Consider the following 15,983-nt stretch of genomic DNA (forward strand, 5'->3'; position numbering starts at 1 on the left):
TTGTATGTCCTGCTTTGAAAGAAAATTAAAATGTATGTTGGCCAATTAATATGGAAAACCACGGAGTCATAAGAGGCTTTGGATGTCCATACTGTTGGGAGAACTGATGAACGATTGAGCTCTTCCCTGACCACTCATTTCAGATGTCTCTCTACTCCAAACACCATCATTCCTGGAAGAGTAAGCATTTGCAATAGCTTGTTTGATGCTTGCACACTCAAATCAGTTTGTGAAAGCCCAAAGAGAAGACTTCTCCTGTCTATTTATATTTTTAAGAAATGGTATTGGTGTTTGCTTTCATCATGAAGATGCTTTTCCCTTTATTAGGCTGAAGGTAGCTACATCCCCAGGCCGATTACTCTGCTTTCCAAGCACTTTTTCCCATGGTCCCAGATTTCAACTTCACACCTCAGAATTTTATTAGGAGGGTTAAAGTAGGAAAAGAAGCAGCAGATACCAGTCCCTTACAAATGAATATTCACTTCAATAGCTCAAAAAGCATCAATAGCTCTTTTCACACCTGAAGACAGCACAGATTATGTAGGAGACTCCTTACTGGCATATTCCTGTGTTGCTTTTATCACGCTTACACTGACTGATCCACCTCGCATGCTTCCAAAGCAGTATTTAGCAACAAAAGCAGCGTCACACGGCCCAAAACTTTTAAATATGGTTAAATGTTGTGCCAGGATTGATACTTGCATTCTGAGGGATTTGGGTCATTTGATGCACACTACATACAGAAAATCTGTGCTACTGAGAACATGTCCACGGAAAAAACGTGCTTTCTTATTACTGTTACTCATATTTCAGTGTAAGAGTAAGAGTGATAGTGGGACTAATACTGCGGACAGGACGTGCACACTGGAGCTAAACAATGAATTATGAAACCACAGTTACAAAAATGCATCTGCTGAAAGAAACTGATGATACATTACAGATTTCTTTCATCTATTTATTCCACTGTAGCCTCCATCCCAGGTCCCTGCCATGACTGCACTGTTCTACCCTTCCGCTGGGGCGGTGGGAGATGTTGGGCTCAACTCTGGTCTCGCACATCTGCACAGAAATCAGCCACACCTTCAGCACAGTTGTACGTAAACTAAGGCAAATGCATCAGACAAACCTGTGGGCAACCGAAATTAAATCCCAAACTCACCCAGATCTGGGATATTGCCAAGTGGTAGGCTAGCCCTGCAAATGTAAACGACCCCCAAGTACAAAGCACCTTTGCTTGCAGCACCAAAATGCAAATAGTTAATTAGGACACAATCAAAATGAGCCGAATGAAGGCCACGAAGGGCTCTTGAACTCCCGGTGACGGGGTAAGCGCAGAAGCACTGCGGCTGCAGAGCACACCCCATCCTTCCTACTTCTCCTACTACCCCTACATCCCGCAGGAAGAGCGGAAAAATCAGAAGCATCATTCTGACAAAATACAAAATCAGTATCTTGCCAAAATGATGCTTTCTATTTATAAATGATGAGAACACCTAGTTATTTTTTTAATTAAAAGCTAAATTGTAAAGGAGTTATCATTTCAGCACAGTGGCCCAAAACAAACACAGTGGGTTTATATTAATTTTCAGGCAGATTTGCCCGATATGCAGAAAAATCATGTAAAGGCTGGCATCAGGCCAGTATGATACAGCTCTCAAAATACTTCACTGCTTTACCAGCAGTAAAAGCAGCGTATTTCACAACTTTGAGGTGTTTGCCGCTCCTAAGAATCGCTCTATCAGTGGAACACAACTTTTTGGTTCCTGTTTGCCTTCTTTTGGAATTAGAGGTACTGACATGTTATAATTCTCTAGAGAGCTCCTCTTTTATCCATTTTTCCTTTTACCATCACTATTTCCATTCACTATTCATTCGGATCTACATATTTTCTGAAGAAATAGCAAAGACTAAGTCTCAGAGGAGATTTCAGGACTTTTTTGTTATCTACAATAGTGAACTTTATCTTTTAACAGAATGCATTTGGATGACATCCCAACGTGGCTGAAGGCAGGCCACATGGAGCTTCTCCTCCGCTGTGCTGACCGTACACACGGCTCCAGCTGAGACTCCTGGCTACCAAAACTTGGCCAAGATGCACCCAGGCAGTTTCTGCTACATTCAATGAGAGCTGCACAGCTAAATCTTGTACCTTGCTTTGAAAATTGATTCCTTGGCATTTCAACTGTCTTCACAAAATATCCCAGTTCCTAATATGGACTAAGATGGACTCACGACAACTGTTCGGATCAATAAATAGGGCTAAGCTAAAGAGAGACAAATGGTCTGGTTCCATCTACTCCCAGCCAGCATGGGCCTGCTGGATGACCGTCAGCAAGTGTCTTCATCCATCAATAAGAGAATAACAGTACAGCTACCTGCACAAAGTGCCATGAAATTTATTTATATTTATTAATTTGGGGGTTGAAAATCATTACAATTATAATTTGCCAGCCTTTTCCCTAAATGCATTATGTGCATTAACTTCTTGGAACAAATGCTGCAATGTAGGTAAATACATTTTATTACTTCCACTTGTAGATGGAAAAAGTAAGGCACAGAGGAGCTACAAAGGAGCTAACAGGGTCAAAGCCTAAAGGCTGCCACTCCCAAACTCAGACAACTCCCAAACTCAGACACCACCTCCTACCTACTGTTACCTATCATCTCCCTCAAAGATACTGCTAAGACACAACAACTTCGGTCCTCTAACGCAAATATGATATACCTATAGTTGTTACCTGACACAGACAGTCTTTTAGAGTTGCACATTTGTCCTCCTACAGTAGGAAAAGGCTCTACATAAACTGTACCAAACTAAGTTTTTATATCACATTATTCAAAGCTTCATCCTATACCAGTTCCAAAGGACAAAACTCTACAGTCAAACACAGATCTCACAGCCGCAGTGTCTTAGATTTCAGAACACAACAATTATTTTCCTTTTTCCTCTGAACTACATATAAAAAAAACTATAAAAAAAAATTAAGCTAGAGGTAAAAATGAAGAGTAGTGTTTCTTTAACCATTCACATTACCTGGAGTAATTGCAGCCAAAATGATAGCAGAAGTTAAAGATTATGTAAAGCAAGATTAAAATAGTAATTTCAAAATTTCTTCATCAAAGCCAAGGGGATGTTCTAAAAATGTTCTTTCCACTGCTCTTCATCGCAACCAATCTTCATCGCAATCTTCACTGGCACCTGCCAGTAACTTCCCTTGGAAACCCTTGGTGACTGCTGGGTACTGTCGACAGAAAGCTGTCACGAGGAACAGACCGCACTACCTCTGCCTCCTCTGTCCACTGCCAAAGAGATGATGGACAGCATACGATGATTTGGATGTGAACATGGATGTCCTCTATCACAGTACAGGGTACTCACTTTATCCTGACGGATTATTCAGGTTTGTCCCATTTTACACAGCTGGAATGGGAAAAAAGTTCTGCATAATTTCACATAAAGTTTATGAGCCCACATGCAATGAGACCTAAGTGCAATATTTGTAACATCTGAAAGTTTAAAAGACATAAGTGCTACCTAATGCACACAGCATTTTTTCAGTGTACTATTTTCATAATTCGATTATGGCTTTTAAACACTAGTCTTAGCTTTTTACTTCACTTAAAGACGTATTTCACACATCCATTTTAATCCTACTTCCTACAACCAAAGAGGGTTTACTGTTGCCAATGTCAGTATCACAAAAAACTGAAATATATATGAAGTACAATCACATCCTGCTAAGGCAAAATTGTGGTTAGCCCTGAATAACCGATCAATCATGACACCAATTCAAACAATTACATTTCAATCATGTTGATCTCTAGTTCTGAAACGAGTTCATGATAGTTCTTGCACTGGACAATAAAGCAATCGGTAATTCATTAGCTATTTCTTTTACAGCCCTGGAAGGTTTTAATTCAGCGTTTGGAAGAAGAGGTAATATGATACAAACACCATGAGAAGGATGAAAGCATTCTTGGTCTTACATTTGCATTTGCTAATATGCAAATCTTATCTGAATACACCAGAAATAGCCCATTAAAGCAGATTAGTAAGGCTTATTGCAGCTTGTTATAAATATTCTTCCTTGAAACATCTGTATTCTTCTAGTAAACAGACTAGCTCATTAAGTGAACTATCCAAATTACTAAAAACTGGTATAGATAAATGCAATGCAGAACTTCGAAACCCCACAAACAAACCAGCATAAAATTATCTTGCACTGGACAGACAGCACTTTTTTTGGAATTCCAATCGCAATACATAAAAACCCTACAACAATCCTAGGTGAGCCATATGTTTTTTTCTGAGAATATCCTGAAATTTGTATTTTATAACCAAGGTACAAAATCGTACCGCATTACCTCCATACTAGAATCTGGTGAAACTAAAGAATAAACAATGCTTTTTCAGAAAATTGAGTATATAGTTTTCAGCAACTTACATATTCAAGGCACTCATAAGCTGCTCATAATAAATAGCCCTAAAGATTGCAACACTTGGTGAGTAAGTCATTAGCTACAAATTCTTTTTAACAAGCATTCTCAGCACAGCATGTTGTTCAGGACTGGACAAATATGGAAAAAATGAATCTGAGGAGTAGTAAATAACTTAAGATCTTCATTGTACTTTGGCTAGAAACTAAACAACTTTTTTCATCACTTAAAAATACACTTCCAATTAATACTGAGACAGGGAGAGCCTGCTTGGAAGCGCTGCTGTAACATTTTCTGTGAACAAAACAGACATCAACCTGAAGGGCAGTTGCTCTAACGCAGTGTCTTTGAGAGCACGGCACTCATTCCTTTTTCTTCCCTTCCTTCTCCAGTCTCTGCAATGGTTAACTGTTGTGCTATGCATTTTTAAGAAGCTGAGTGAATTTGCTGCCTCTGCTGTACTTCCACCTGGCCCAAGAGTAAAAGACCAAAATTGAACCGAGATCCTGAAACTTGTATCACCACTAGCCTGGCCTTCAAAAACTGCTAATATTGCATTACACCATCTATTAGATAACATTAAAAAAAATCACTTTATTTGAATTTTTATTAGGAAATTGATGAACTACGCAAAAAAATTTTTATCAGCCATATAATGATTTACGAAACAAAATATTAAACACAAGAAATTCAATATATATACAGAAAATGAACATTTTGGTGGTAACATTTGAAAGATACATATTATACAATGTTAACTATGAATAGCCTACTCATGTCCTGATACTGCAAAAGTCTCCTGCAAAGAGTGTCTAACATGCAGTTACTTTCATATGTAAAACAGAGAAAAGTATATATTGATGAAATAACACACGTATAACAACAACAAACTGTTATAAAACAAACTATTTTAAAATCAAGTGCTTTGGGCAGAAAAAAAAAAACCAGAAAGCTTTTCCTTTTTAAAAGTGAATATGATACTTTAACTTTTGGAAGCTCTGAGTATCTTTGTGAATTACATTTGTTAGATACCACAAAACCAACTTGCAATGCAGTTTGCTACTTCAAACAAAATTCAAAGCACATTCCCTAGTATTTTAAATGATGCCTTAATTATTTCATGAAACTTAGGTTTGCTTAAAAGGTACCCTTTATCATTAAAATAATAGTGCATTATTATAATAAACCTGAGTTGGTAAAGTCATCTACTGAAGAACTTCTGAGCACGTATATTACCAGAACTAAGTGAAACATTCTTTTGCAGTTTACAAGTGCAAGCTCCTTTTTTCAACATTTATAATTGGTATAATGGTAGCTAAATTAATTTTAAGGCAATTTAACAAGTCACCTGCTTTTCAGAGGTACCTGAGGTTACAGAGATAACTAAACTACTTACCTAGATGCTTAAACAGGGAATTCAGTGCTTAACTAGAGTCAACCAGATTAAATAATGTTAATAGCAATGAAAACTTAAAAGCCAATAATGGAAAGACAAAAGCAGATTTCCCTCTTTTTCTCCTACATACATCACAGCCTACAGAGTAACTATTCACTGGAGTTAGGGAATCAGAATGTAATTCCAGCTCAGAATTGGACTGAGTAAATAAATAATTCTGCCTATCAACCAACAATTAGCAAGAATTACACCATTTCTTGCTCCTGTCCCCCACAAAATGTTTCTTTGTTTAAAAAACTTAGATTTATCAATATATAGTTGTAAAAAAAATTCACAAAACACTTGTTAATATGACCAAAATGACAGTTATTGCTGTACAGTTACACCAGCTCTTACTGCTGGACTGGCTGCTGTTGCTGCTCGTTCTCTTTCTTTAGCAATTTCCATCTCTATTTTGGCTTTGATCTTATTCCAATCAACTTCCAGCTGCAAGAACAGAAAAGAGAGTATGCAGAGGTCAACTAACATTATATAAAGAGGTTACACAGATACCTATTCACTAACAGGAAAATTTGAAGTTACAATTACAAAGTGACTTTATCGATTGTTATATAGTTCTTCATATATAAGTTACAGCTTACACCGATGGAACGTATCAAGGCACTGTCAAGTTCTAATGAACTGAGCTTTCCATGTTTAAAATAAAACAAACTTGATTTTTTTTTAAACAAATATAACTACATCTCATTGCACCTGGTAATAAAACATTAAAACATGAAAATAACTTAGATCAGTCTACTGCCTCTCATCTAACTTAAATGCAATGAAACCTGTGTCCTATTATTCAAAATATAGCCCTTTATCAGTAGTACATGGCATAACTTCTTTTGACTGCACCTGAAGTCTATCAGGTAAAATGATGGCATATGCATTAGTTATCTGATATAACAGAAATCAAATTTCCGCCTGAAATTTGACCTCTACATCAATACATGTTTCAACTTTATCTTGGCATTTCTCCAGCTGCAGAAAAACATCATCTTGTGACTGTACTCTATTTCAGTGAAACTTCAGACAACAGATATGGTACAGTATCCATGGTACGGTGGGGTACAACAGTTGCCTTTTTTTGCCTATAAATACTTGACAAGAAAGAGTGGATCATGGTGTATATAAAAAACATCCCAAAACTGGACAAAAGTGTAATTGTGAAGTTCAATTTCACTGCAGGAGAATGAAGAGTGTCAAAGATGGGCTGGGAAAAAAAATCTCAACTGCTGCACAGGGGATTTTCACAGTAACTGATATTCCGTTAACTCACAAAATAACAGGAAGATCTTCTACTAGGAACTGTAATACCCACATTTTCATGTGAAAAGGTTAATCCTTCAATTCAAGATGTATTTGCTGGGTCCAGGTGCTTTAGATCTGATGACTGAAATCTTTATGGAGCTCTAAGAAAGAATGTGTTTGCTTTAACAGATGTCACACAGATGCTAAACATACCTAAGGGCTAATTCTGCCATCTAGCCCAGAGGGCTACTTGCCAGTGAAGCCAATGATCTTTGCCAGTGACACCTAGTAACTGCCAAGATATGGACTCTCAGTATACATAGTAGGTTCATAATACCTTATATATAAAGATGTGAGATATAACAACTAAGCACATGTTTAGATTCTGTATCTGATTGCAGACCAGAGGTCTCAGCTGCAGTATAGAAAAGAGGTAAGAACTCCCTGCTTAAGCTTGAAGAAATGTTAGGTGGTGAGAGGGAAAGTGAGACAAATCTCTTTCATGCCCTTTTCTCTGAGAAGGAAGAGCAGCACAAAACCTTGCCTCTTCTCTTTGATGCCCTTATTGTTTGCTTCGAGATTTGCTACCTGGGCCTGACAGGCTGCACTAAGTATTTTGTTAACACTGTAGCCAAGACCTCCAAATCCACTTTACCGGATAGGTTGCCTTTTAATCTTAGATCCATCAGCCAAGACCTCCAAAACAGAGGTATGGAATACAACTCTAGCACTTGTTGACTCCAGGGACTTTCTGCATTGTGAAACCCAAGGTTCAAGACCGAGGGCAAGATGAAACACTTACAAAGGTCCTACTCACACCTTGTCACTGACAAGGCAGTATTGCCTAGGATCCCTTCCAGAAATTAGAGTTTTATTGTAATTTAAAGACAGTATTATCTAAAAAAGTCTCTTCCAGAAACATTAGGAGATTAATATGATCTTTGCTCACTAATGGATCTGAAGTATACAGAAGACCCAGACAGCTTAGCTGCTGAAATCAGTGTATAATAAGAGCACTTGGAATCTGTTATCTTTTCTCTATCCTCTAGATAAAGTCCGGCAGACTTGTTTATCAGATGCCTAGACACCTTGCAGATTTTTATTCTTCTGTTTAGGAAATAAAACATCCTTAGAAGTGCTAATGTCTTACACTAGAAATTAAGTTTTAATAAAAGTGTAATGGGCATTATCCAATTAAAGGATCCAAGCTAGCAGCTCAGATGCATCTTCTGATCCATCAGCTACAGCAGATGGAAATATCTGATGCAGCCAAAGTACACATCTCTTTTTACAGTCTTACTCTCAGACAGCTCAGAAACAGGGAAAGAAAGACCAGTATGGAAATGAGGGCTGCTCAATGAAACTGCTGTCTCAGCTGCACATCTGGTACATCTCATAAAAGAAAATGCACAGAAGATACTCCAGTGGAATCTAAGATACTTTTTGCTCATGAACCATATGATCTCAGTCTTTAAGATCTGTGAAATGCTAATAAATTGAAACGACCTAACGATGATGGAGAGGGTTTCCAGAAGTTCGATGAAATTGTGTATTAAGCTATTTATCATATTTGGCAAAACAGTTCTTGGTTCACTCTTAATATATGCCTGGATACCTTCAAAGATTATTATTGTTACTGTCCATAAGAGTATGTAAAAAAGTTGAAGATATTTAAGAGGTACACGTTCAGCCACACTAAGGCTTATCTCCTTGTTTATGAAAAACAACTGTGCCTTCATTTGTATAATCCTTGCCAGATACTAAAAACATACATTCCATATCTGTGCCTTCAAATAAAACACATGCACAAATATTAGTAGCCATGTAGCCACACATTAAGCTATGAACTTGCACTTAACAGTCAGAGGTAAAGCCATAAGATTTGTGTCCACATTTGAACTAAGAAGAGTACAAATGTGTGACCTTCCCCCCCTGCCCTCCCTTTTGGCACAAAACTGGCTACAAAGAGTAAGCTGACCTAAAGCTGATGCTGAAAAAATTCACCTAAAGCTGAATAATTTCAAGTAATACTTACACCTTCTGCATACTGTAAAAACCTTTTGTTGGTTTCTTTTTTACCGAAGTCCTCTAGGAACTTTTGTCGATAAGCCAGAACTGTGTCTACATGCGTCTTGTGCTTTACCGCTAGTTCTAGTGCCCTGGAACAAAACAGGAATAAAATGGCTTGCCAGGCTATATAAATGCTCTGGCACAACTACAGTCACCACGGCTTTGCAAAAAAGATACGCTGACCAGCGTCTGGGCTGCAGGCAAAGATTTCTGATCTATAGTGCCAAGCAGTTTTACATTATTATCAATCACAGGAGGTTAAAAGTACCCAGCTTGTCATATACTGTCTGTCTATTTTATGATGCACATTAGGAAAAACATCCAACAATTTATTTCTGTTCACAACTTTGTCTCATGATTGGAGTTTGACAGGAGGAGGCTTTTTATTTCAAGGAAAGAGAAAAGAATGCAATAAAAAGGGGCAAAAGGAATGATTTTCGATAAAGTGACTACAGTCAGGAGGTCTAAAAATCTCTTCTGAGCAGTGTCATTTTGCACATTCAGAGCCACACAGCATTTAAGAAAATTTTAAAGGTAGGAAAGATTAGCCATTGTATTGGAGTAACTGATTACTCTTACACCTGTTTTCTTCTCAACGACATAAGCAATACTTCTGTTTTATACACACAGCTTTTGGATGGTACCTATTGGGCAACACAATCAAAACCACAGATATGTGCTTATGGGAAAAAAAAGAACCTTTTTGCCCACAGTGATACATGCAGTTAGTAGTAAATGGACTCATAAGATTCTGTTAGAAAACCTGGGTTCTTTTTTAAAGGAGAAATTTTTCCTACCCTGTTTTCTCATTCATATTTTATCCACCTACACATTGCTGGGAGTCTAAATGGCTGTATAACTATTTTTAGCAACAAGATATTTCAAAACAGCTTTGATTCACTGAGGGTCACATGCAGTTCGAGGTATTACTAAGGACTCTTCTGTGTTTGCAATCACAAAAAAGTAAAACGTCATTTAAAAATGTTTCTAAGCATGTTTCAGATTTTTATTAAAGAATACTTGCATCTTCTAAATATGACAGAAAAAACAACCATTTTACTTTAGTGTATTGTCATGATATGATTTACTTCATCTTTTTACAGCTCTGGGCAATTACAGATAGGAAGTTAGTCAGCTAATTATCCGGAACAAAACAAATGATCCAAATACTTTAAATGTTACCTCCGTAAGACAGCTCATAAACATACTGTGTTTAAAGAAATACTACCTGTCCCAATTGTAAAGATTGATGTTGACTTGAATAGCTTGGTAAATAAGGCCTGTCTGAAGAAGCAGGGTTTCAGCTTCTTGGGTGTTTCCACTGAAAAGCAGTATGTGAGCCATCCTTGACTCTTTTGATGGAAGATCTTTGATGAAATTGATGAACTGAACTTTGTCAATCTGTTAACGAGATGTATGACAGTTTACTAAGGGAAATCAATCAAGGAAATTAGTTTTGCAGTAATTTAACTAGGCAATAGTTAACTGCATTATCTTCTTACCTCACCAATTGATGCATAGGCAATTTCTGCTGTAGCCATATCTTTATTGGCAACTGCCATAGCAGCTAAACAGGCCCACATAGTCTGATCCTGAAGTTAAAACAAAATGCAACTCCTAAAACCTCGTGAATTTAATATTATACTGAAGTTGACTTCTAATGCAAAGTACACAAATCCTGAAAATATTCTACAATACAGTATTTCTCAGTTATGCCATTCCCTGTACTGTGCTCTAAATGTTTTAATAGAAAGCCACTATTAAATTAATTCTCAGAAACCCCTCATTATAAAAATTTTGATGTTGTGATTGACAGTGTGGCTAAATGAATCATTAGTTTTCAGCAGCTCAGCCAGTAACGAGCTCTTGCCGTAGCACCACTTTTACAACCTCATCACCAGTGCCCCTATCACACTGCTTTATGGAAACCAAACACTGACTCAGGCTACAAAAAAATGATTTTAACCTGGTTCACCTTAACTTGGCCTCGTAAATAACTGTGCTAGAACCACGGATGCTGACAAACTGCACCACTGGGAACAGGGACATCTTAGGAAGGCATTACTGCCAAAGCCAGTATCTCATCAAACTACACTGTTACAGACAGTGTGTCATGGTTTCCATAATAACAATAAACGTACCTTTATCATAAAGGTACTACAAATGGAAGAGAAAAAAAAATAACTTGACAGTAGAACAGACTATGAACTTGCTGAAAAGAAAATGAGAGCTTCACAAGTTCTGTCTCCTTTGTGATAACTCCAGTACATTTAATGCTTAGAATTAAGAATTTTAAAAAGCTTCGTGCTAGTGATAATTTTATACCCTTGCTCTCTATTCTCATGACTCTTGCATTTTTATGCACTCTTAATAAAACCCCACAAACTCAGAAAAACATTCAGGAAAATCCTAACATTTTGGTAACTTCCTTTTCCTACATTAGGACAAAAGATACATTACTAAATTACATTAATTAATACATTTTAGGCTACCACGTCTAAAAACACTAGTTCAGACAGGACAAATGTAATTTTGAATGTACTTGTCAGTCCATATGCCCTCTGGGAATAAAGTTGCTTTTTAAGATTTTTGTTAAATATGTTCAATTACAAGCTTGAAAATTATCCATTTTCGCAACATGAGCAGGTTTTCAGAAGCAGCGAAGAGTCCTATCGATTTAAGTCACACTACACTCAGCTATACTGAGTATGTTCTGAATGTCTTCCCAAAGTGATGAGACCCACCGGAGTCAGCAGAAGAGAAAGCCAACCGGAGGCTATGGTTTCCCTACCCGCACCCCTGCGCTTGGGTCAGGTGTTCCCACCCGCTCCCTTCCTTCCACGACTCAGTTCATCGTTTCTGCTGGCAGCACGTATTTGTGAGGCTTAAAATTGTTCAGAGAACTGAATCCTCACAAAATCTTTCTCATATTCTCTTCCCACTTCCCTCTTTAGAGAATTAGGTGATAAAATGCTGAAAGCTCAGCCTGAAATTATACAAGACACCATGTTTCTAGGATTTTTTTCACCAACAGGCCCCTCTGTTCTCTCTTTGCTCAGAAATATAGCCCATTTTCTTATTACTGATGGGAAATACTGTGAAACGTCTGGCTGCCAAAATCAGCCAAATAGCTCCTTATGGACATGGAGAGTTTTGGAATCATGACAGAGGAACGAAGCACTCGATGCCCAGAAGAACCGTGATGGCTTTTTGTCTACGCTGGTTTAAGAGCGCTCCAGGTCACCCCTTAGCCCAAACACAAACTATGACATACAAAGGACATTCACGTCATCTAGTTTAGGTGGTTTTCAATTACCTTATATCTAAGACAATAACTTTCCTTTGTAATCAACACAAAGGAGAAGTCTTCAAAGACTGAGACTTAAGTACCTGAGATGCTTAAAAAGGGATGATGTGAATACTCTTCACAGGAAAAATAAAGATTCTGTTACAGCCTTTCTTGAGAGAAAGGCCTTATACCATTTTTGACAGATGTGGACTAGTGAGGAAAAGCTCATGAAGACAGTGAGAAGAATACAATAGCTATATTGTGATTTCGTTAGAAAGCACTGAAAAATTCAAACTTTCTTCCTTTAAGTATGATTAAACTCTTTGGATAAAGCTAGCCTTAACAATGCAGATGAAGCATGAAAAATTTGGTAAAAAATCCTCTGATTAGAAAACGTTTGTAGTAGTCAGAGAGAAATGATATTATGAAAATTACCACCCAATATAGGCATTCTATTTTTAAAGATGTTGCCTTTAGATTATTCACAAAGTCCACATAATATTGGATTTGAAATGCCAGTTCCCACTGCCAAATACTGGAATAAAAACTACTATTAAAGGGGCAAAACTCAGAATAAATATCATTATACAATCCAAACTATCTGGATGTGTATTGATTTATTAATGCAAATATAAAAATAATTTAAATAAATATTTAAGGTCATGGTAATCACACAGAAATGCTAAACTCTTTTCTAAGCGTTAATGGGGGGAAAGGAGGCAGAGGTTTTGTTTTGTTTTGTTTTCTAAAGACTGCCAGACTCACCTCATCTGTTGCTGTTGCCTAAATACATACAAAAGAAAGCAAAGGAAAAAAAAAACAAATGAAATAAAATATGAAAAAATACTAGAGAACTGTACGTGGAGATATAGAATTTTTTTTAATCAGTTACACTAATGTCTAGTCCTGAAAAGTTATGTGTATTACTAACTTTCATGAACACCTTTGTTTAACTCATTTGGTCTTCGGCGTGAATAAGAACTGTATGAAATTTCATGATGAGACCAAAAATTATCAGCAACAAAGTAAAAAGTAAACAAATAGTTTGAAGAATGGAAATAACACTGAACATTTCATAGGCAATTATCATTACTGAAGTACTATCTTAAAACATGAATACAACATTTCAGTGAAATTATAGCTGAACTTTGCCGATTAAAGGTTACCTTGACAAAGCGACACAATCTGACAGCATCTTCCCACTTAGAACTACTAACGTATTCATGAAGAATCGCAGGATAAGGTGAAATATTAAGGTGAATAAGTGAACCATCTGCTCTTCTAATTGTTATTTGATTTCCTACAAAGTGCACAATCTGGGGATTTTTGCTAAATTCACTGTTTAAAGAAAGACAGATAAGTTAACATGTTAAAGGAGTTTCACTCCTTTCTTAGTGAAAAGAACAGTAGAAACAGAATAATTGTATTTTATTTTCAAATCATAAAATAATCTAAGCACCTAGTTATTTAACAGTTATATTCAACAGGTACTTGTAAGGCAGTCTAAAAATAAAATGATACTTATGCACATTCACTGGCTGTAAGGCAAATGCAAATTGGGTATGTGTGCAAATACTGGATTTTCAAGTACTATTTTCAGTTATATAAAAAAAAGGCTCCTATGATTCCTAGAATAAGATTATGAATTCAGGTATACTATTTGAAGAATTTCATATCAAAAAGTATCGTAAGAAGGGAGAAACAGACGTCAGCGCTTCTTAATGGGTGTGTTCCCACAGGCTGAAGTAGTTATCTGTGACCAAGTATTTTGACACTTTTCATTTAAAACAGATGTTTTAAACAGATCAATTATTTTATTTTCAAAAGCAGCTACGACAATATTTCAACAGATTTGATTAAAATTTTGCTTCTGCATCAAAATAACGTTCTAATTTTAAATTGTGCTGTTACCATTTAAACTCCAAACTTCACAGTATACCTTATAAAAAGCGTCTTCCTATTTCCTTGATCCAGAAGTAAGAATATAGAAAGAATTCTGGAAGTTGCAACCCTGCCATCTATTTCAACTGGCAAAATTAACACAATTCTTGAATAACTGAGTAAATAATTTGAAAGAACATTTGAAATACATACTAAGACTTCTGTAATCGAAAGGACGTATTATTACCTTGCATCTTTTTCATACAGAGTTTTTGGCAAAAGATCTTTATCTACATAGACCGTGTTGGGGTAGTACCAGACTGTAAAACGGGTGTCCTGAATCCCACAAAGTATGTTAGAAGTGTCATTCCAAGCCAAAGTATGAACCATTGTTCCTTAATTTAAAGATAACAGAACATTACGCATTTCAACGAGAACCTTCAAAATAAACACATACCTCTTGAAACTTCAATATCAATAAAGGGGTACTTATTAGCTCCTTCTGTAAGTATTGGTTTTAATCCCCTAGCTTGTACGGTAAAGTCTTATAAACTTTCAGGCAAATTCAATTTTGTATCTTTCTGACATTCATATTCTTCATTTCTGATGTTAATAGACACAAAGTAGCTCAGTGTTGTTGGCTTTATACTGCTTTTTAAGACTTTATTGCTAAACTATCAGTATGCAGAAGATATAAAACACTAGAAGCAATGGCTCTTCTTGGCTTCTTAACTCAGCTTCTTTACTGAGGGCAAAGCTAGCTCCTTTTTTCAAAATATCTTTTTTGGAGCTGGTTTTGAGAGTGCAGATCAAGATGAAAACAATAGCCAGGCTCCACCCTGGCACTTCCCGAACCATGCATCTGCCTACAGAATTTAAGCTTTTATTTAAAAATATTTTGTTGAAGAATTTGAATTGTCAAGAAAAATTTCTGAAAGATTCTATATTCAAACAGCTTGAATAATTCTGAGGAATATAAGCTTCTCCAATATTGTCCGGTTGCTTACTCTGAAATATAGTAATAAGTGCTTAAATGTGAGCAACTGCTTTACTAGCAACTGATATAAAATTATCAGAATTTAGATAAAACATACTAAAATTGTTTCCATCACTATCTTAAGAAAGGCACAGGACTATTCAGAGTGTTTTGTCAAGTCTGATTTCACCATTAATCAAAAAGCTAAATTTTGTCTCTTGTGCTGGATAAAAAACAGTTCTGCTACCACACAGTTTAATGTTATTTTGAATTTTTCTTACCTATTTTGACTATCTTCTGTTCTTTTCCAAACCTTTTAACTGAAGTAATGTGAAGATCTCTATTCTTATCAATAAAAACTACTTTTCTTTCACTTGTGAGTCCCTTCTGGTCCAAAGCAATCTCCACAATTTCCGTCTGAAAATGAAAAAGAAAGTATCTCATTTTTATGCTGGAGATGTGCATCAGAGAAAGCATGCAATATTCAAACAAATGAATGCCTTACTAAAAACAAGACAAAACTCTTGAAAAACAGGATTCTTGTTATGTGTGTCTTCTCTGAACGAAGCTTTATATAAATTAGTTTCATACATATTAAAGCAAAACTCTCTAGCCAGAATAATCTCCAACAGAGAAGACTT

At 36.4% G+C, this 15,983-nt stretch overlaps 1 protein-coding gene across 1 annotated transcript in view; it reads right to left on the minus strand.

The window, feature by feature from the left end:
• Positions 1-5,011: 5,011 nt before the first annotated feature.
• The window catches only part of IFT80 (intraflagellar transport 80), a 62,261-nt gene continuing 51,289 nt past the window's right edge, over positions 5,012-15,983 (minus strand). The window contains exons 15-21 of the mRNA XM_064516556.1: positions 15,624-15,759; positions 14,614-14,761; positions 13,652-13,823; positions 10,699-10,788; positions 10,425-10,597; positions 9,162-9,285; positions 5,012-6,319 (exon numbers count right to left, since the gene is read on the minus strand). Coding sequence (XP_064372626.1) covers positions 6,200-6,319; positions 9,162-9,285; positions 10,425-10,597; positions 10,699-10,788; positions 13,652-13,823; positions 14,614-14,761; positions 15,624-15,759 — 963 coding nt within the window. The 3' untranslated portion in view covers positions 5,012-6,199. The remainder of the gene's footprint in view (positions 6,320-9,161; positions 9,286-10,424; positions 10,598-10,698; positions 10,789-13,651; positions 13,824-14,613; positions 14,762-15,623; positions 15,760-15,983) is intronic.

This window comes from Dromaius novaehollandiae, chromosome 9 (genome assembly GCF_036370855.1).
Source record: "Dromaius novaehollandiae isolate bDroNov1 chromosome 9, bDroNov1.hap1, whole genome shotgun sequence".
Classification (NCBI taxonomy): domain Eukaryota; kingdom Metazoa; phylum Chordata; class Aves; order Casuariiformes; family Dromaiidae; genus Dromaius; species Dromaius novaehollandiae.